At 47.3% G+C, this 21,044-nt stretch overlaps 1 protein-coding gene and 1 non-coding gene across 3 annotated transcripts; both read right to left on the bottom strand.

Moving 5' to 3' along the window:
- Nucleotides 1–188: 188 nt before the first annotated feature.
- On the bottom strand, nucleotides 189–7,925 carry CA14 (carbonic anhydrase 14). Of its 2 annotated transcripts, XM_050751112.1 has the most exons (13): nucleotides 7,851–7,925; nucleotides 7,721–7,753; nucleotides 6,980–7,083; nucleotides 5,019–5,039; nucleotides 3,548–3,727; nucleotides 2,887–3,029; nucleotides 2,629–2,724; nucleotides 2,379–2,445; nucleotides 2,039–2,196; nucleotides 1,819–1,939; nucleotides 1,564–1,584; nucleotides 1,367–1,451; nucleotides 189–663 (listed from the first exon to the last, which is right to left on the bottom strand). In XM_050751112.1, exons 3-13 carry the CDS (start codon nucleotides 7,032–7,034, stop codon nucleotides 597–599), a joined length of 1,014 nt encoding a protein of 337 aa, XP_050607069.1. In that variant the 5' UTR covers nucleotides 7,035–7,083; nucleotides 7,721–7,753; nucleotides 7,851–7,925; the 3' UTR covers nucleotides 189–596. The 2 variants fall into 2 exon arrangements, with proteins under 2 accessions (XP_050607069.1, XP_050607079.1); XM_050751122.1 differs by lacking the exons at nucleotides 2,629–2,724; nucleotides 7,721–7,753; nucleotides 7,851–7,925 and having other exon boundaries at nucleotides 6,980–7,646.
- On the bottom strand, nucleotides 3,389–3,492 carry LOC126945537 (small nucleolar RNA U13). Its single transcript, XR_007722474.1, has one exon. It is a non-coding gene; the product is annotated as a small nucleolar RNA U13 (small nucleolar RNA).
- Nucleotides 7,926–21,044: the final 13,119 nt, after the last annotated feature.

The following is a 21,044-nucleotide window of genomic DNA, read 5'->3' as shown; positions in this document are numbered from 1 at the left end:
TGGGCTAGTGGTTTAACATGTCTGAAACTTGGGGTTAAGTGTTTTCCCAGAAGCTAATCTTTCTGTCCAGGGGTGGGATAAAAGGAGTTAATCACCCATGCTTCTTTTCCCCATCCTTTGCATATCTTTACCACCTGAGGGATTCAGGAACTTGCCCACCCTCAAGAGCCTCAAAGGATAGGCCGGAATTAAAGTCAGAAACTTTAATTTCCAAATATATTGATCAAAAATATACAACTTCAACAACAACTCTTTATCCTAAGGAGAGATCCTGCAGTATATCTAGGGAAAGGGCCATAAAAGTAAGGGGGTAGAGGACTTTGGGATATATCCCTGCAACTAAACAGAGTTTGTTCTCTGCATTAACAACACAGGGATTTCCTCATTTCCTACATGTTTGGAGAGGCTGAAGGCTCTGCAGTTCTTCCTCGAATGACAGCCTGGGTCCATTCCTCTCTGTAGGAGATGTCCAGGGGAAGGAGGACATCTGCCTACTACTTCTACAGTGTTTCTGGCCAGACCGTACACCCCATTTTAGAGGCTTCCCGATAGGCATTAGGGGAAGTCATCCACATCCACGGTATCTGAGAGGGAATTTATGCCTCAGTCGTGGCTCGTGCTGAGGTGAAGACCACAGTCTTTCGGTTTTCCAGCCTCTTCTTCCTGGAAAGGGGAATGGCTCGTGAGAATGACTGCTATCTAAGTGAAGCAGATTAGAGGTGGAATAGGAGAATGATTTTTAATAGAAAAGAGGGCTGGGCGAGGTGTTCCACACCTGTAATCCCAGCACTTTGGGAGGCTTGAGGCAGGCGAATCACTTGAGGTCAGGAGTTGGAGACCAGCCTGGGCAACATAGTGAAAACCTGTCTCTGCTAAAAATACGAAAATTAGCCGGGCATGGTGGCACGTGCCAGTAGTCCCAGCTACTCAGGAGGCTGAGGTGGGAGGACTACTTGAGTCCAGTAGGTGGAGGTTGCAGTGATCTGTGATAAAGCCATGCACTCCAGCCTGGACAACAGTGAGAACCTGTCTCAAAAAGCGGGTGACTCGCGCCTGTGATCCCAGTACTTTGGGAGGCCGAGGCGGGCGGATCACCTGAGGTCAGGAGTTTGAGACCACCCTGGCCAATATGGTGAAACCTTGTCTCCACTAAATATACAAAAATTAGCTGGGTGTGATGGTGCGTGCCTGTAGTCCCAGCTACTCAGGAGGCTGAGGCAGGAGAATTGCTTGAACCCAGGAGGCAGAGGTTGCAGTGAGCTGAGATTGCGCACCACTGCACTCCAGACTGGGTAACGGAGCAAGACTCCATCTCCCAAAAAAAGAAATAAAGAAAGGACTGGAGGAATGGAAAGTAGGACCTCACCGAATCTTTCTAGCAATGAAATAAACAGCCAGGAGAAGGCAGAGACAGCCAACCAAGATTCCTACACCTAGACTCAGCATTTCACCTGGGGGAGATAAAGGTAAAAGGTGTCAGCCTAGGACTAACAGATTTTGAGCCTTTCCCCGACTCGGTGAGGATGCCTCCCCTCCCCACAATATCTTATAAGGCTGCCTTACCTGTGGTGTACAAGGATCCCGCTGTAAGAGAAGAAAGTGGGTCAGTGGGACTTCAGATCCCCATCCCAGCTGGGAGCAGCACTCTGCTGCTATGCCTGGGAGAATCACCCAGGCACACTGGGGTGGGGGTTGGTTCCCAGTCCAAGCAAGTCCCGAAAACCCCTCTCCTATTAGCCTTTTCTTCCCATTGGCTCCCTAGTTCCTGCCATTGTGTTCCCCTCAGTTTCCCATCTCTTCTGAGCGGTGCAGAATCACCTTGGCTGAAAGAAGCAAAGACCATGCGCTGATTGAGAGGCTGAGGGGCTCGGTAGTTCTGTACCAGAAGCTTAGAGGGCTCCTCTTCCGTGGAGAACAATGTCCCCTGAAGCTTTTCCAGCTGAGGAGCAGAAGCGTGGGAGAGGTGTCACTTTGGGGAGTGGGAAGGGGTCTGAAGTTACAACTGTGTCTCGCCTCACCTCATTTCTCCACCACTTACCTGTTCCATTGAAATTTGGGACCTTCTATAGAAAACTGTCCAGAGCACACTCTGGTAGCAAGGGGGAGTTGTGAGCGAGCCATTGTAGCGGAAGTACTGCTCCAGCTGTGGGGGGAGCAGCTCTCTTAGGTTGAAGGGAGGCACCGAGGTCTTCTGATCTGGGGAGAACACACTGGGACTCATCTTCCTTGTAGTGTGTCCTAGCTTACCTAGATAGGGCTCCCAGATGCAAAATTCCTTGGCTGTAAGTAATTGCCTCATCCCAAGGCTTTTTAGGATATTTTTTGAAAGGTTTTTGAAAGTCTAATCTTACTTCCTGCTATAGGTTTTTAAGGCTCACCTTTATGACTGATTTCATGCAAGTGACTCAGAATGTGTTCATAAGCTATATTCTTAGTCTCACCCACCTGGAAGAGGAGGAAAGGGAGAGAGTTTGGAATGAGTCCATGTTTGGAATAAGAAATTTATGTACAGAATAAATGGTCAGGGTGGGCTGCTGCCTGCCATAGGAGGGAGGCCAGCAACAGAAATAGGTGTGAGGGTTGCAGAGGAGGTGGAGAGAAACCTGGAAGGGACTGGGGGCTACTGACCTCAATTAGGATGCCCAGGACAGCCAGGCCCTGAGGCCTCTGAGCAGCCTCACTCAAGCTGTCATAGGAATCAGAGTCATAATGTACAATGTGGAGCTGAAGGAATTAAGAGGGAATTGAATCATGGGATGTCCCCACCCCCTTCAAGGCCTTGATACTAGCTGCCACCGTTCCCCTGCTGTCCTCTAAGGTCCAGATCCTTTCCCCAGGACCAACCATCCCTGTTACTTTGAGTCCCAGCTCTTTGTTCCCTGGTACCTCTGCAACTGTGGCTTCACTGTTGATCTGGTGTTCTGACCCCCCTGGGGATCCTTTCTGACCCCAGTGCAGGTGGAGCTGGGCAGCTACGTATTTTCGGGGAAGTCCACCCAGATACAGGGTAGAGGGCAGAGAGAGTTGCACTGTGAGGAAAAGAGCAAACTAGGATTGGTGGAGGAATGTGGATACATTCCCACTCCTGGGTTGCCACCACTTCTTGGGAGACTTGGCCCTCTTCCAGTTTTCTCCCCCAGTAGCACCCAGTTCCTCCCACAGGCCAGTGCTTTTCTAGTATATCTTCCTTTTTCTCGGTTCAAGTCAGTGCAATGATACTAACCTACCTATTGAGCTTGATTATAAACATTTTGATTCCCGCCTTGGCTACAGGATCCTGATCCCTATTCTCATATCTCCAAATTCATGGACAAAGGTTTTTGAGAATTTGCAGGTTAGGAGAATGCTGCTTTCCTCTGACTCCTGAGCTTATTTGTTTGTTTATTTATGTCAGATGGGTAATGTGCCAACATCATAACAAGGTTCGAGGGTGGCACATCTTACGCATGCTCATGAACACCCCATCATCACGCTCATGAACTACAAAATGATCTGACTCTTAAGTTCTGAGCTGGAGCCTACAACTCCTTGGAGCCTATGCTTTTACCTGTGTGGCCATTGTTATGCAGGTCCAAAGGCTCGGTGCCAGGCTGGTCATATCCGTGGGGCTGCAGAGCAGGCAAGTCAGGGTCAAATGTCACACTGTCTGTCTGAATATCGATGGGTGACTGGGCATTGTTTCCACACTCAGGGTAAGAGGCTGGCCAGTGGTCCTGACCATGTGGGCCTGGTGGGGGTTACCAAAGACATTGGTCCTGTTCTCCAGCTGTAGCCAACCTTCAACAACCCCCTGTCCCTTTGACCCTTCCCCTAACCAAGCCATACATCTGGGTGGAGGTAGAAATGGACTTCCCTCCACTCAGGTTAAGACCCCAGTTGTACAGGGATGGGTGAGGTAGGAGTCCCGTTGATTCTCACGCTGCAGTTCCCCTTCCCTACCCAGAGGCAGTGATGATTTCCCAACTATCCTGATGAATGGGGAGTGGTAGCTCTTTTACTTACCTGTATTTTGAGGACAAGAAAGCTGAATGGGGGGAGAGGGGATGCATAGAAAACCTGAATACCTTGAGAGATGGGATTAGAGAGTAGGAGTAGAAAAATGGGAGAAATAAAATGATTCTAGGTAGGCCAGGCACAGTGGCTCATGTCTGTAAGCCCAGCACTTTGGGAGGCCGAGGCAGGTGGATCGCTTGAGGTCAGGAGTTTGAGACCAGTCTGGCCAACATAGTGAAACCCTGTCTGTACTAAAAATACAAAAATTAGCCAAACATGGTGGTGGGCACTTGTAATTCCAGCTACTCGAGAGGCTGAGGCAGGAGAATAACTTAAACCCGGGAGGTGGAGTTTGCAGTGAGCCCAGATTGCACCACTGCACTCCAGCCTGGGCAACAGAGCAAGACTCTGTCTCAGGAAAAAAAAAAAAAAAAAAAAAGATCTTAGAGAGATAGGGTCTCCTGGAGGCCCCCTATCAAGTGGCCTTGGGATTCAGATATCTTAACTTTTCATCATTCATTTCTTGCTCTCACACTGACCGTTTATCATGGACTCTGGAGTTCCGTTAAGTCATTAATCAGTAGTTCATAGGAACTGAGTTCCACCTCCCCCAGGGTCACAAACTATCCTGCCAGCCTCTTCCTTACCCCTGATCTCCACCTCTGTCCCAATTTCAGATGCAGGTTAGGGGTAGGATGGATTAGGATAGACAGAGCCAGAAGGAGACCTGGCAGCTAAGCTCAGAGTTCCCACCCAGCTTCCTTTCCACCCCAGCTCCCTCCCTCCTACATGATTTACTGAGGACTTAACTAGCTTTTCTGCCAAATCAGGAGGTGTAGGATTTGATGATTAGAGCAGGATCTAGGAGCCATATATGCGAAACTCAAGGCAGGAGGAGATCCAGAAGGGAGGAGCTAGGGTGAGAAGCTAAAGGAAGTCTCCTCCCACCCGCACAGTGTGTCTTCTTGCCAGGTGAGGAGGTCCCAGTGTGAAGGGGTTGTCGGGAGGCCGCAAGATCTGCTCACCCTCATATGTCCAGTGTTGACCTGCAAGGCAGAATAGTTTGGGTTACAGCCAGCGCAGCCTGAGGCGGAGCCGTGTCCTCCACGCTCCCCTCCCTCCAGCATTCTGTACTGCTCCACCTCCCTCTCTGCTGTCTCTCCTCCCTCTGCTTCAGCACTTTCCAAAGGAAGCCCTGAAACTGGACACCTCTGTGGAAAGGTCGGGGGGCCTATTTAAAATCACCAGCCAGTCTGTGCTGGTGCCCGCCGAGTAAAAGGGGAGGAGGAAGGAAAAGAGGTAAAGCCCAGAGACTAAAATTAACCTGGATCCAAATGTGCGATTGGCCCAACCCTTACTTTTCTCTAACCTGTGCCAAGTCAATCTAACACTTAGAAGATTGGGATGGGTGAGGTGAGGGTGTGGGCAGAGGTTTTGAAGGATAGGGACTAGAAAGTGGGGAGGAGAAAGGAATTCAGAGTGTGTGTTGGGGGGTGCTACTGAAGGCAGAAGGGGGGATTATTCCTTTGCTTTGCAAAATTGCGTGAATAAAGGCACTGAGCTGTAAAATCATATTCCCTTCTGGTCCCATTAGCTCTAGAGGAAACTCCTCATCACCAGGAGGCTCTGCTCCCTACATTCCCAGATGGTTAGGGAAGGGCAGGAGTCAGGGCAGGGTCTACTGTAGATTGAGAGTGGTGGGTGGGCACAGGCGGCCAGGCTGGCAGGGACAGGATGAAAGTGAAGCATTGTGTGTAGAGAAGAGAGCTGCCAGCTGGGTCACATGCCAGGCTCTCGTGCAGCCCTGTCTGACTCAAAGGCTGAGGGTCTGCAGGTCCAGCCCCTCCATACGGCCAAACTGCCTCAAGAAGAAAACGAAGGGCTTCGTGGTTTATGCTGCAATATTCATACTACTAGAAACTCTGGAGAAAAATCCTAAATTCCTTCCTCTTTCTCTCTCTCTTATTCCCTTAAATTTCTCAAACTTGTGAGTTGTCCTGCTCTTATCCTCGACCTATTCTGCTGGCCCAAGGGAGAGCTGGAGGCAGCCTCTCATTTACCATCTCTGTGGGACCCCTCAACAACTCGAACTCCCTGGTCTGTAAGGTGCCCGTCCCCTCTGGTCAGAGCCTCAACACACTTATTATGTCTCTTCCTCCTCTTTCCCTATTTTTTTCTTTCTCCTCAGATGAGATTTGTGACTCTCCATTTGGCTGCCCACCTGCCCCCATCCTCTCTGCATTTGCCTTCTGCTCTCTGGACACCCCCCTCACCCTGCTCTTTCCACAAACCTCAGTTACACACCTAGTATGTGCTGGATACTGTGCTAGGCACAGGAAACACAAAAATGAGGTCTAGGAGTTCCTGGGGACACTCCTGGAGCGCTTCGGCCTGTTCTCCCAAGAATCCCTCCTCATCTCCTGGGAGCTCCTGAAAGTCCTTTGTAAAGTGTCAAACAAATGTTGACTGTTACTGCCACTTTCAGAGGATAACCGGGGAGTTAGTCACTCCACAGAATGAAGAGGGAATCTTGGCCAAAAGGGGATGAATTGGAGATCAGGGTCTGAGTTGGGCAGGAAGTATTCTTCCCCCTACCCCCATCTATCCTCTTTTCACCCCAGGCCTCTTTGACTCCCTATTTGGAGGAGTTTGTAAATAAAGAAGTCCAGGAGTCCTGCCTGGGACCAGGGGGTGGGGGAAAGAGCTCTGGAGAAAATCTGTAGCCTGCAAGAAATTCCAGCACTTGCGTATGTACACACCCTGCCCGCCGCTAGTTCTCCCCGACCTCCAATAACAGCAAGGCTAGAGACACAAAAGGTAAAGAAGGGAAGTGGTCTCCTCCACACCCTGCTGTTTTTTCCTCATCTCTGAGCCTATTATTCCAGCTTCTAGGCTTCCTTTCACACCTCTCCTCCCCACATTCGGCACACCTGGCGACATGTGAACATCAGTACAAATCCACACACAGACATTTAGTTGTACCTACCCCCATCTGCAGCCAGGATCCAAATCACCTCCAGCAGGAGGGCGGAGAACAACATAGTGTCCCAGGAAGGGGTGCAGGGGACTGGGAATTTGAGGACTGGAGGACTAGGACAGGCAGAGAGAGAGAGGGAGGGAAGCGGAGGGGAGAGAGAGAGAGAGAGAGAGAAAGAGCGCGTGCTCCTGGCGTGAGTGTATTTATCTCTGCTTCTCTTGCTGTTTCTGTCTCTGTGGGCTTCCAGGGGATTTGGTGTTCAGTAGGGTACCATGGGTTTCTGGATCCTCAGGACAAATCTCTTGCTGCCTCTTTCTCTGCCCTCTCTCTTTATCTCCCTCTGCAGTCTCCACTCCACTAGCTGGCCAGCGACTTTACAACTGCCTCCTGCTTTTAAGGTGGCTCTGGACGGGTGTATGTGTGGAGGGGGGTGCTGCCTGGGCTGCTGGTGAACAGCTCCTTAAATAGCCAATTAGGCATGCAGGATGGCCCCACTCGGAGCTGGAGCGCGGCAAGTTTCACTGGAGCCCTTGCCCTGGCTCAGGAGCTCAGCTGGGGTGAGCTCTTCCTTCCTCTGCTAGTCACACAGATGCTGCTTAGACAGGTGTTCTCTGGAGCAGGCGGGGTCAAGGAAGGGGTTTTGGGGTTCAACTCAGCCCCCTCAAGAGGACACTGTATTTTCATCCCTCCGCCTGGCTTCACCTCTGAGAAGCAGCTGCCTGGGTGGTATGGGGCAGATGGTGGGGGTACCTGTTCCCAATTTCCTGCAGAGTCTGAGCTGCCCTGGAATGGGAAGAGTCCAGAATTAGGAGATATATAACAAGAAGGAATTGGGTACTCAGGGTGCAGGCGAGGGGTGGAGGAAGTCAAGAACTAAAACCTGAGTTGTGTCCTGAGTTCTAAGGAAGAGAAGTAAGGCGAGGAGAACTCATCTGGAGCAATCTCTTCTGTGCCTGTCACCACCCCCTTCCCACGGTGAGGCCTGGGTCCACGTGCCTGTGTGGCCTGGGGTGGGGGGAGCGTTGTTTGCTGGATAAAGCCCATTTGTGTGCCCAGTGGGGGAGGGGTGTAGCAGCACCATGGAGAGACAGCGGCTGTAACTGCCAGACCCAGCCACCTCCCTCTCCAGGGAGCCCAGATCTAGGGCGGCTTTTGTCACTGAAGAGGACACTGACCTCTGGCAGAGAGGCCAGGGCAGGAGGAAAGAAGGAGAGACTTTGGGAACAATCACTACCACCATCAGAAAAAGGCGGTCTCCAGAGAAAGAGAGGGGAGGGACCGGAGAGACCATGTGATCCAGATGGAAGAGGGGCCCAGGGTCTTCCCTCCAGCCCAACAAAGGGCTGAGGCAGGACATGTGGCACTGAATGAAACCTGCCACCAAGGAGCTGCGCCAGTGGAGTATGGAGGCTGCGCGTCTCAGGAATGTGAGCTGATGTTTGCTCGCCACGGGACTGGAAATCCCGATTGGAATGTACATCCTAAATCCCTCGTTAGAGAATGTGAAACCCACAGATGCTTTCAAGCCAGACATTGAAACCTCTTTCTTCTCCATGCCCTTCACCAGAGGCACCAGCCAGGAGGATGCACCCATTTGAAGCTCCTTCTGCCTTCCTTGCTCCTGCCGAGTAGCAATAAATAGCCAAACAAAGGGAGCAGAAGCTAAATAAGGGAGCAGGATAAAAGCCAAATGAACAGAATAATGCATGTGCTGGATCATCAGCTCCTGCAGAGACAGGAGCTCACTGTGCCTTTCTGTCCCCCGTGATTGATCTGCAAAGCAAAGCCATTTTGCTGATGTCATTTCCCTTCTTCTCCTACCACCCTCTGAATTATTTGTCCCCTTCAGGAAAGTTTTATGTTTTGAGGTTTCCCAAAGCCCCATCCATCCCATCTAAGAAGAGTAAAGGCTTGAAGTATAAATTAGACTTCCCGGGAATCAGGGTACTTAACACAAAGAAACAAAAAAAGAAAGCAGAGACATCTTCGTATGAGAAAAGAGATTTAGTAGGAAAGAAGAGGTCTGAACAGAATGACCTCTCCACCGGGACAGAGTTTCCGTGGAGCACTGAGCTGAGATTCCGATTCCCAAGGCAGATAGCGTGTCTTGCCAGGCGCCACCTCCTGGCTCGTCTATGAATTTTTAAATTGCAATATAAGATGTTTTGTGTATGGTTCCTTCTGGGAGGTATTTCACTGCTGCTGGGCTTTGGGATTTTGCCTACACAACTGAACATTGTTCCACAAAGATATCTTAGCCCGGAATCAACACTTCCCTGATCTTGGGTGAGCAACGCATCCAGGTGCTTATGCTTCCCAGATGACAAAGGCCCTCCTCTCTAGGACAGAGGGAGCCAGGAGGCGAGCGCCGTCCTCCAGGCACTTGACTTTATCTTGATCTTTGGCTTTACTGTGGATATTTCTGTTGTCGCTTTCTAGCTGTGTTGATTTGGAGTAGGTGTCAAGAGGACCCTTATATGTAAGTTAAAAAATAAAAAAAAAAAGTGACACAGCTCCCTCTCCCCATCCGGTCTCAGTTTCCACTCAAACTCTGGCACCTTTGTTTTAGCTCTGACCTCACTCTCAAGCCCTTTCCTTGCTTGCATTGGCTAAAACCCTTAAAACCAAAACCAAGCATCCCACTGCCTTCTGGCGCCATCTCCTGTCCTTGTAGATATACTGAAACTTGACTGAGGTCAGGTGCGGTGGCTCACGCCTGTAATGCCAGCACTTTGGGAGGCCGAGGCAGGTGGGCCAGGAGTTCCAGACCAGCCTGGCCAACATAGCAAAACCCGGTCTCTACTAAAAATACAAAAATTAGCTGGGCGTGGTGGTGCATGCCTGTAATCCCAGCTACGCAGGAGGCTGAGGCAGGAGATTTGCTTGAACTCAGGAGCAGGAGGTTGTAGTGGGCTGAGATTGCTCCACTGCACTCCAGCCTAGGTGACAGAGTGAGACTCTGTCTCAAAAAAAAAAAAAAAAAAAAAAAAAAAATTAAGTAATTTTGGAAAAATGACCCTTTGGATTATTTTCTTAGTTTTCCAGTTCACATTACACAACAGATGCAGTATGAGAATCTTGTAAATTGAGGACCAGTAAAAGTTTGTGGTCTGAAAATTTGCAAGTCATTTAATTATAAACGATAAGTTACAATATTTCAATTGTAATTTTGTGTCATACATTGATTCCATGAACAGAACGCTGCCTGGTACATAAGTGTTTGTTGATTGAATGAATCTAGTAATTGCAACAGTTATTTACTTTCTTTCACAGAATTTTAGAACAGAAGGGCCCTCAGGCATCATTCTAAACCCCTTGTTATACCCTGTAAAACTGAGTTTTGAGAGATTTAGGGATTCAGCCATGGTTAGTCATATAGCTGCTAGGCTAAACCAGAACAAGGACACAGGCACCAGTGAGCTTTCTCCTACACCATTGGTTCTCAAATGTCAAAGTGCATCAGAATCACCTGGAAAGTTTTTTAAACTTGGAAAACTAATTAAAATACAGATTTCTGGCCAGGTGCAGTGGCTCATGTCTGTAATCTCAGCACTTTGAGAGGCCGGGGCGGGCGGATCACCTGAGGTCAGGAATTTGAGATCAGCCTGGCCAACCACTGCACTCCAAACTGGTGACAAGAGCAAAACTCTATCTCAAAGATAAAATAAAATAAATAAATACAGATTTCTGGACCTCACCCCCATAGTACCTGATTCTGTAGTTCTGGGTGTGTCCAAATCTACATTAGCATTTATCTTTCTCTTTCTCTCTCTCAATTTTTTTTTTTTTTTTTTGACAAAGTCTCGGCCGGGTGCGGTGGTTCATGCCTGTAATCCCAGCACTTTGGGAGGCCGAGGCGGGCGGATCACGAGGTCAAGAGATCGAGACTATCCTGGCCAACCAACATGGTGAAACCCCATCTCTACAAAAAATACAAAAATTAGCTGGGCGTAGTGGCACATACATGTAGTCCCAGCTACTTGGGAGGCTGAGGCAGGAGAACCGCTTGAACCCGGGAAGCAGAGGTTACGGTGAGCCAAGATTGTGCCATTGCACTGCAGCCTGGGCAACAGAACGAGACTCTGTCTTGTTTTTTTTTTTTTTTTTTTTTTTTTTGAGACAGCTCACCGTAACCTCTGCCTCCCAGGTTCAAGCGATTCTTCTGCCTCAGCCTCCCGAGTAGCTGGGATTACAGACATTTGCCACCACGCCTGGCTAATTTGGTATTTTTAGTAGAGATGGAGTTTCTCCATGTTGATGAGGCTAGTCTTGAACTCCCTACCTCAGGTGATCTGCCTGCCTCAGCCTCCCAAAGTGCTGGATTACAGGCGTGAGCCACCACACCCAGCCTCTCTCTCTCTCTCTTTTTTTTTTTTGGAAATAGGGTCTCACTCTATCGCTTAGGCTGGAAAGTGGGGTCATCTCTCTATCAAGTGCTTTCTCAGGCTGAGTAGTGCAGTGGACTGGAAGGTTTTAAAATTTTTTTTTTTTTTTTTTTTTTTTTTTTTTGAGACGGAGTCCGCTCTGTCAGCCTCAAAGTGCTCAAGTGATTCGGCTCACTGCAAGCTCACGCCATTCTCCTGAGTAGCTAGGACCCACACAATATTTTTTGCATTTTTAGTAGAGACCACCATGACTGGCAGGGCCTTTTTAAGGCGTGAGCCACCGCGCCCGGCCTTCTTATTTTTTATAGAGACACGATTTTGTCATGTTGCCCAGGCTAGTCTCGAACTCATGGGCTCAAGTGATTTGCCCAGCTCGGCCTCCCAAGGTGCTGAGATTATAAGCATGAGCCACCACAGCCACCTCTTTCTAGTCACCATGAATAAAAACACTATAAATACTTGAGTACAGGTCTTTGAGCAGACATATGTTTTTATTGTTCTTGAGTAAATACGTAGGAGTGGGAAGAAATAGATACCGAGTACTGGATTGTACGGGAAGCATATGTTTAGCTTTGTAAAAAAAACTGTCAGGCTGTTTTACTTTCTTTTCTTCTTTTGAGATGGCATAGCTCTGTTGTCCAGGTTGGAGTGCAGTGGCATGATCTTGGCTCACTGCAGCCTTTCCTTCCTGGGCCCAAGCCATCCTCCCACCTCAGCCTCCCAAGCCTCTGAGGCTACAGGTTCATGCCACCGCACCCAGCTAGTTTTTAAATTTTTTTGTAGAGACAAGCTTTTACCATATTGCCTAGGTTGGTCTTGAACTCCTGGGCTCAAGTGATTCTCCCGCCTCGGCCTCCCAAAGTGTTAGAATTACAGGCATGAGCCACCATGCCTGGCCTCTTTTATTTTATTATTTATTTATTTATGTATTTTTTGAGACAGAGTCTGGCTCTGTTGCCCAGGCTGGAGTGCAGTGGCGTGATCTTGGCTCACTGCAACCTCTGCCTCCTAGGTTCAAGTGATTCTTCTGCCTCAGCCTCCCAAGTAGCTGGAAATATAGGCACGTGCCACCATGCCTGGCTAATTTTTGCATTTTTTTTTTTTTTTTTTGAGACGGAGTCTCGCTCTGTAGCCCAGGCTGGAGTGCAGTGGCCGGATCTCAGCTCACTGCAAGCTCCGCCTCCCGGGTTTACGCCATTCTCCGGCCTCAGCCTCCCGAGTAGCTGGGACTACAGGCACCCGCCACCTCGCCCGGCTAGTTTTTTTTTTTTTTGTATTTCTTAGTAGAGACGGGGTTTCACCGTGTTAGCCAGGATGGTCTCGATCTCCTGACCTCGTGATCCACCCGTCTCGGCCTCCCAAAGTGCTGGGATTACAGGCTTGAGCCACCGCGCCCGGCCAATTTTTGCATTTTTAGTAGAGACAGGGTTTCACCATATTGGCCAGGCTGGTCTCGAACCCCTGACCTCATGATCCACCTGCCTCAGCCTCCCAAAGTGCTGGGATTACAGGTGTGAGCCACTACACCCAGCCTATTTTATTTTTTTAAAATAGAGATGGGGTCTTGCCATGTTGCCCAGGCTGGTCTCATCTCCTAGGTTCAAGCGATTCTCCTGCTTAGGCCTTCCAAAGTGTTGGGATTACCAGTGTGAGCCGTTGCACCTGGTCCCCAGACTGTTTTTCATAGTGCTTATACAGTTTTTCTTTCCCATCAGCAATGTATGAGTTCCAATCGTCCTCATATTTGCAAGCACTTGATACTGTCCATTTAAAAAAAAAAAAAAAAAAAGTACGGCTGGGCACAGTGGCTCACGCCTGTAATCCCAGCACTTCGGGAGGCCAAGGTGGGCATATCACGAGGTCAGGAGTTTGAGACCAGCCTGGCCAACATGGCAAAACCCCGTCTTTACTAAAAGTACAAAAATTAGCTGGGTGTGGTGGCAGGGGCCTGTAATCCCAGCTACTCTAGAGGATGAGGAGGAGACTGTCTTGAACCCGGGAGGTGGAGGTTGCAGTGAGCCAAGATCATGCCATTGCACTCCAGCCTGAGTGACGAGAGCAAGACACCGTCTCAAAAAAAAAAAAAAAGTAGCTATTCTTCTAGGTGTGTAATGGTGTCTCATTTTGGTTTTAATTTAGGATATTAACTTTTTAAAGGGTTTTTGCTATATTACCATATTGCCTTCCATAAAGGTTATACTCCTCCAATGGTATTTATATGAGTTGTTACTCTTTTCTTCTTTGGGGAGATAGACAAAGGACTCTACAACTGTGTTTCACACTAGACAAAAATTCAATATTTTTCTTTCCCTTGTGACCTTTTAGGTATCACACAGGAATAAAATTCACTTGTAACATGGTTAAATTTCTGTACAGTGAATATCATCCTCTCATGGACTTGCAGAATAAAATGAGAGATATGTTCATTTGGAGGAAATTTTGGTTTAAAGATAAGTCAAGGCTACATTAGTGAGTGTAGCAAGCTCTTCAAAGACACATATTGAAAGTAAACTCATTATTTCATGAGAAAGTAAACACTAAAATAATATATACTAATGCAAAATACTGTTTGTCGAAATAGCTCAAATAATTAAGCAGGAGAAAATCATAATTAAATAGATCGATTGCACCAAATAGTCACCCAGCTTCTATCAAATTTTAGTATTTTGTTTTTGGTGTTTTGTGGAAGCAATTGGCTTGATCGAGCTAAAATTAAATGGAAACACAAATACAACATTGGCAAAAAAAACTAAACCGTATTAATAAATAAACAGAGAAATATACCTATTGAAACATGACAGAAGAGTATAGCAAGGTCCTGTCAACAGATATTGTACATTGAATAAGTTTGAATTTGGCATGCTAAATTTCTATATAACAAGATATAGCCAGGTGTAGTGGCTCACACCTATAGCCTCAACACTTCAGGAGGCTGAGGTGGGAGCATAGCTTGAGCCCAAGGAATTTGAGGCTGTAGTGAGCCATGATCGCACCACTGCACCCTAACCTGGGTGACAAAGACCCTGTCTCTAAACCCAAAAAACCAAACTAAACAAAAATCAAAAAAGTTAAACAAATAATATACCTACATTCTTATCTTTCACCACAGAATTTAAAAAGTTGATATCAGTTTAAAGACTGCTGGTCCACTCAATATGTTTCATTGTGTTTGTGGAAGGTCCACAAGTCAGAGGTTAGCTACCTCACTTATTATTGTTATTATTTTTTGAGACGGAGTCTTTCTCTGTTGCCCAGGCTGGAGTGCAGTGGCGTGATCTCAGCTCACTGCAATCTTCACCTCCCGGGTTCAAGTGATTCTCCTGCTTCAGCCTCCCAAGCAGGTGGAATTACTGGCTCCCCCAACCAAGACCAACTAATTTTTGTATTTTCAGTAGGGATAGGGTTTTGCCATGTTGGCCAGGTGGTCTCAAACTCCTGACCTCAGGTGATCCACCCACCTCGGCCTCACAAAGTGCTGGGATTACAGGCGTGAGCCACTGTGCACGGCCTATTTTTAAATTTAATTTTTATTTTTATCAAAGTAGAACAAGTACATAGTTTAAAAAGTCAAATAGATCAACATAGGTTATAATTAAACATTCTATTCTTCCCACATCTAATTCTTACTTCCCAGAGATAATTGCTGCAACTTTTTTAACTTCCTCCTAGTATTCACCTCAAATTTCCGAAAACATGTTTATACTGCTATGTCTTGATTATTTAAAGTTTTAGGTATTTGTGAAAGCTAAAGCAATTCCATTTTGGATACTAATCCACCATGTTGGCTTCTGATTAATCTCAGTTCTGGGAAGGCCTCTAAGATTTTAAGTTTACCTGTTGTTCCTGGTGTAAGAGCAGGTATTACCATACATTCTGCCCTTAGCTCAAACAACCTTGATGTTATCATATCTATACATCCCTTCTGAATCACCCTTTCCCTGCAGTACAGAAGCCCCAGGTCTGGGGGTAATGGAGCAGGAAACCACCATCTCATCTCAGCATTGCCCAAGAGACACACATAGCCTCTGTTCATAAGTCTCCATTAAATGTTTATTTCTAAGAAACTGGACTTGTCAGCCTCTTTCTTTGGCCTCTCAGCTTCCTTGGACTTTTGGAACGGGTTTGCATAGGCCCGCCCACTGCCACAGTATTATCTATTAACTTCCAACCATAAAAGATGAGGAGTTATTTCTTTTACATAATAATTCCTTCCCAAAACACACTTCTCCTGCCCCTAGCCCCTTGGAAATAACTATTATATCATAATATTAGTTAAATTAACATTTATCATCAATATTTACTTGCAGTTTAGCCAAGAAGTGTATTATATTTCCTTTCTTGTATAACTTTTAATTTCCTTCGAATTAATAATGGCCTTATTTTTTATTTTGTTTTAGTTTTCTAGTTGCTTATTCATCTCCAAATTGACTGTTGAAAATCTAACTCTCATATCATTATGTTGCAACATGTCAGATATTCATTCTGTCATAACATTTTTTATTTTTTGAGACTGAGTCTCACTCTGTCGCCCAGGCTGGAGTGCAGTGGCGCCATCTCGGCTCACTGCAAGCTCCGCCTCCCGGGTCCACGCCATTCTCTTGCCTCAGCCTCCCGAGTAGCTGGGACTACAGGCGCCCGCCACCACACCCAGCTAATTTTGTTTTGTGTATTTTAGTACAGACGGGGTTTCACGGTGTTAGCCAGTATGGCCTCGATCTCCTGACCTTGTGATCCACCCGCCTCGGCCTCCCAAAGTGCTGGGATTACAGGCGTGAGCCACCGCGCCCGGCCTGTCATAACATTTTTTAAAGAAATATTCCTCTTGGGGCTGGGTGCGGTGGCTCACGCCTGTAACCCCAGCACTTTGGGAGGCCGAGGCGGGTGGATCACGAGGTCAGGAGATCGAGACAATCCTGGCTAATACGGTGAAACCCCCGTCTTTACTAAAAATACAAAAAATTAGCCGGTTGAGGTGGCGGGCGTCTGTAGCCCCAGCTACTCGGGAGGCTGAGGCAGGAGAATGCCGTGAACCCGGGAGGTGGAGCTTGCAGTGAGCCGAGATCCGGCCACTGCACTCCAGCCTGGGTGACAGAGTAAGACTCGTCTCAAAAAAAAAAAAAAAAAAAAAAAAAAAAAAAAGGAAAAGAAATATTCCTCTTGGAACCCTTTATCCTCCAGTTCTGAGTTCAACTGGCTCTTCTCCCTGGAAGCTTTTTAGTAACTTTCCTTTCTCCTGGGTGTTACATAATTTCATGATAATGTGTATTGGGTATTTTTGTTGTTGTTTTTTTTTCTTTTTTGCAGGGGTGGGAGGCAGGGTTTTGAGACAGAGTATCCCTCTGTTGCCCAGGCTGGAGTGCAGTGGTGCAATCTTGGTTAGGTGCAACTTCCATCTCCCGGGTTCAAGCAATTCTCGTGCCTCAGCCTCATGAGTAGCTGGGATTACAGGTGCGGGTCACCACTTTCAGCTAATATTTGTATTTTTAATAGAGATGGGATTTCACCATGTTGGCCAGGTTGGTCTCAAACTCCTGATCTCAGGTGATCTGCCCGTCTTGGCCTCCCAAAGTGCTGGGATTACAGGTGTGAGCCACTGCACCTGGCTTCATCTTTTTTTTTTTTTTTTTCAGAGCAGGAGAATTTGAAGTTGTTCTTATTTATTGGAAAGGCACTCAGTGGTCTTACTTGTCTAAAAGCTTAGGCCTTTGAACTCTGAGACATTTTCTCATATTATGTCTTTGACGATTTTGTTCTCTATCTCTGGAACTCCTATTAATTGTGTGGTGAATCAAGCCAGGCGTGGTGGTTCACACCTGTAATCCCAGCACTTTGGGAGGCCGAGGTGGGTAGATCACGAGGTCAGGAGTTCAAGACCAGCTTGGCCAACATGGTGAAGCCCTGTCTCTACTAAAAATACAAAAATTAGCCAGGCGTGGTGGTGCACGCTTGTAATTCCAGCTACTCAGGAGGCTGAGGCAGGAGAATTGCTTGAACCTGGGAGGCAGAGGTTGCAGTGAACTGAGATCGTGCCACTGCACTCCAGCCTGGGTGACCCAGCAAGACTGTGTCTCGGAAAAAAAAAAAAAATTGTATGGTGACTCTTGTAAAAAATCAAAAAATCTCTTTGCTTTTTGTTCTACTTTTTTTTTTTTTTTTTTTTTGAGACGGAGTCTCGCTCTGTCATGGAGTGCTGTGGCCGGATCTCTCACTGTAAGCTCCGCCTCCCGGGTTCACGCCATCACAGCCTCCTGAGTACTGGGACTACAGGCGCCCGCCACCTCACCCGGCTAGTTTTTTTGTATTTTTTAGTAGGGACAGGGTTTTCACCGTTTAGCCAGGATGGTCCATCTCTGACCTCGTGATCTTTTGCTGGGATTACAGGCTTGAGCCACCGCGCCCGGCCTGTTCTACTTTTAAGGAGATTTTATCAACTTTAATTTCCAATTTTTTCATTTAATTATTAATTTCTGTATTCATATTCTTATTTATTTTAATTTATTTTATTTTTGAGACAGAGTCTCACTTTGTCACCCAGGCTGGAATGCAGTGGTGTGATCTCGGCTCACTGCAACCTCTGCCTCCTAGGTTCAAGCGATTCTCCTGTTTCAGCCTCTCGAGTAGCTGAGATTAGAGGCGCCTGCCACCACGCCCGGCTAATTTTTGTATTTTTAGTAGAGACAGGGATTCACCATGTTGTCCAGGCTGGTCTCGAACTCCTGACCTCAAGTGTTCCATCTGCCTCAGCCTCCCAAAGTGTTAGGATTACAGGTGTGAGCCACCGTACCCAGCCATGCATTCATACAGTTATTTTTCATAGGCTTCTATCAATGTTATTTTAATATCAGTTTCTTTTTAAATGAATACATTATTTTTCATGATATTTACTTAGTTTTATTGTTGTTGTTTCCTTCTGCTCCCTGCCCTGTCTCTTGTTTCCTCTAAGTTCTTTTTTCAAATTTGTATATCTTTGTTTTCTGCTTTTATGTGGAAGTTCTTTCTAAAATATTTGGTGATCCTTGTCTATCCATTCACATTTAGGAGTGAGGCACTTAAAAGGTATGTGTAATATGTCTGCAAGCTTATTGACTGGTAGGCTGCATAGTGAGGGGATGGAACGGGGATGTGGCCATTTCCTACCATTTGTCAGTGTTGCTGAGCTGGTGTCCTAGCTGGTCAGTTTCTCCAGGAAGGAAAACTCTTACTTTTTACCTGAAGGTATACACAATTGTAAGATGAATGAAGGAGAGAAAATAGTTGGTTTTGAGGGGAGGGTCTGACTGTTTGAAATGCAGATTTTCACTTCTGCCAGTTTTCAAGACATCTGACTTGGCCTTAGTTATTCCTTGTGACTTTGAGTTTAGAGTAACTTTATTTTGACCTCTGTAGGCTAGAGTTGGGCAGGGGATTCAGCTGCTTTTAATACAACCTTCAACCAGTCTTCTGTTTTAGCCCTACTCTCACCCTCACTATCAAGGGTTCTTAGTACCTCCAAATTCAGAATCTTTGAGGGTTCTACAGTGTAAATCAGTCTTTTAATGTCCTGCAGGTAGTTAGGTTTCGATATTCTCCTTTCTGCTAAGATTTTTTTTTTCTTTTTTTTTTTTTTTGAGGCAGAGTCTCACTCTATTGCCCAGGCTGTAGTGCAGTGGCATGATCTCGGCTCACTGCAACCTCTGCCTCCGGGGTTCAAGTGATTCTCCTGCCTCAGCCTCCCAAGCAGCTGGGATTACAGGTGCGTGCTACCATATCTGGCTAATTTTTGTAGTTTTGTAGAGACAAGGTTTCACCATGTTGGCCAAGTTGGTCTCAAACTCCTGACCTCAGGTAATTCACCTGCCTGGGCCTCCCAAAGTGCTGGGATTACGGGCGTGAGCCACCACTCCCAGCCCTGCTAAGATAAGTATTGGGGGTCTCTGAAGGGGACCCCAATAAGAGCATTCTTTCTTTGTTCTAAGGTCCTGAACACATTGAGAAATCAAGCAAAAAATAAATATAGAGGTCAACATATCACCTTTATTACTGCTTGAGACCAGACTGGAGGATGTGGGTTAGTATGGGAGTCAATGAGCCGGCACAGCTCACGCCTGTAATCCCAGCACTTTGGGAGGCCGGATCACCTGAGGTCAGGAGTTCAAGACCAGCCTGCCCAACATGGAGAAACCCCATCTCTATTAAAAAAAAAAAATACAAAAATTAGCTGAGTGTGGTGGTGGGTGCCTGTAATACCAGCTACTTGAGAGATCACGCCACTGCACTCTAGCCTGGGCAACAGAGTGAAACTCGGTCTCAAAAAAAAAAAAAAAAAAAAAAAAAAAAAAAAAAAAAAAAGCCAGGTGTGGTGGCTCACACTTGTAATCCCAATACTTCGGGAGGCCAAGGTAGGCTGATCACCTGAGGTCGGGAGTTCAAGACCAGCCTGACCAACATGGAGAAACTCCCGTCTTTACTAAAAATACAAAATTAGCTGGGTATGGTGACACATGCCTGTAATCCCAGCTACTTGGGAGGCCGAGGTAGGAGAATCACTTGAACCCGGGAGGCAGAGGTTGTGGTGAGCCAAGATGGTGCCATTGCACTCCAGCCTGGGCAACAAGAGCGAAACTCCGTCTCAAAAAAAAAAAAAGAGCCTCCTAACTGTATCCCAGGATCAGGCAGCCTGGGCAGATCTCAGCATGGAGGAAAAAGGCAGAAAATGTGTTCTGATGGGCGGGCTCCTCTTCCCAAGAGCAAGAGGATAGAACTGAGTGGAACAGTCCTTCAAGAGTGGATGAACACTCAAGCCTGTAATCCCAGCACTTTGGGAGGCCGAGACGGGCAGATCATGAAGTCAGGAGATCGAGATCATCCTGGCTAACACGGTGAAACCCCGTCTCTACTAAAAAATACAAAAAAACTAGCTGGGTGAGGTGGCGGCTGCCTGTAGTCCCAGCTACTCGGGAGGCTGAGGCAGGAGAATGGCGTGAACCCAGGAGGCAGAGCTTGCAGTGAGCCAAGATCCAGCCACTGCACTCCAGCCTGGGCCACAGAGCGAGACTCTGTCTCAAAAAAAAAAAAAAAAAGAGTGGATGAACAAAGGGCTGAAAAAGGCCCAACCGGCCGGGCGTGGTGTCTCACGCCTGTAATCCCAGCACTTTGGGAGGCTGAGGCAGACAGATCACAAGGTCAGGAAATTGAGACCATCCTAGCTAACACGGTTAAACCCCATTTCTCTTTTCTTTTCTTTTCTTTTCTTTTCTTTTCTTGTCCCTCCCCTCCCTTCTCCTCTCCTCTCCTCTCTCTCTCCCCTCTCCCTCTCCCCCTCCCTCCCCTCCCCTCCCCCTCCCCTCCCCTCCCCTCCCCTCCCCTCCAGACCTATTTTCACTCTTGTTGTCTAGACTGGAGTACAATGTGGCTCACTGCAACTTCTGCCTCCCCGGTTCAAGCGATTCTCCTGCCTCAGCCTCCTGAGTAGCTGCGGTTACAGATGCCTGCCACCATGCCCGGCTAATTTTTTGTATTTTAGTAGAGATGGGTCTTCACCATGTTGACCAGGCTGGTCGTGAACTCCTGACCTCAGGTGATCCGCCTGCCTCAGCCTCCCAAAGTGCTGGGATTACAGGCGTGAGACACTGCGCCCAGCCAGTTAAACCCCATTTCTACTAAAAATACAAAAAATTAGCTGGGCATGGTGCTGTGTGCCTGTAGTCCCA

This window comes from Macaca thibetana, chromosome 1 (genome assembly GCF_024542745.1).
Source record: "Macaca thibetana thibetana isolate TM-01 chromosome 1, ASM2454274v1, whole genome shotgun sequence".
In the NCBI taxonomy this organism is placed as follows: Eukaryota; Metazoa; Chordata; class Mammalia; order Primates; family Cercopithecidae; genus Macaca; species Macaca thibetana.
The sequence above is the reverse complement of the archived record's forward strand: the minus strand, read 5'-3'. Positions and strand labels throughout refer to the sequence as shown.

Excerpts from the sequence above, each read along its gene's own strand:
- CA14 (XM_050751112.1), bottom strand. The coding sequence starts at position 7,034 with ATGTTGTTCTCCGCCCTCCTGCTGGAGGTGATTTGGATCCTGGCTGCA. Across the intron at positions 3,030-3,547 it reads GCATAACAATGGCCACACAG|TGCAACTCTCTCTGCCCTCT; the intron begins GTAAAAGCATAG and ends TTTTCCTCACAG. Across the intron at positions 664-1,366 it reads TTCATTGCTAGAAAGATTCG|GAAGAAGAGGCTGGAAAACC; the intron begins GTGAGGTCCTAC and ends TCCCCTTTCCAG.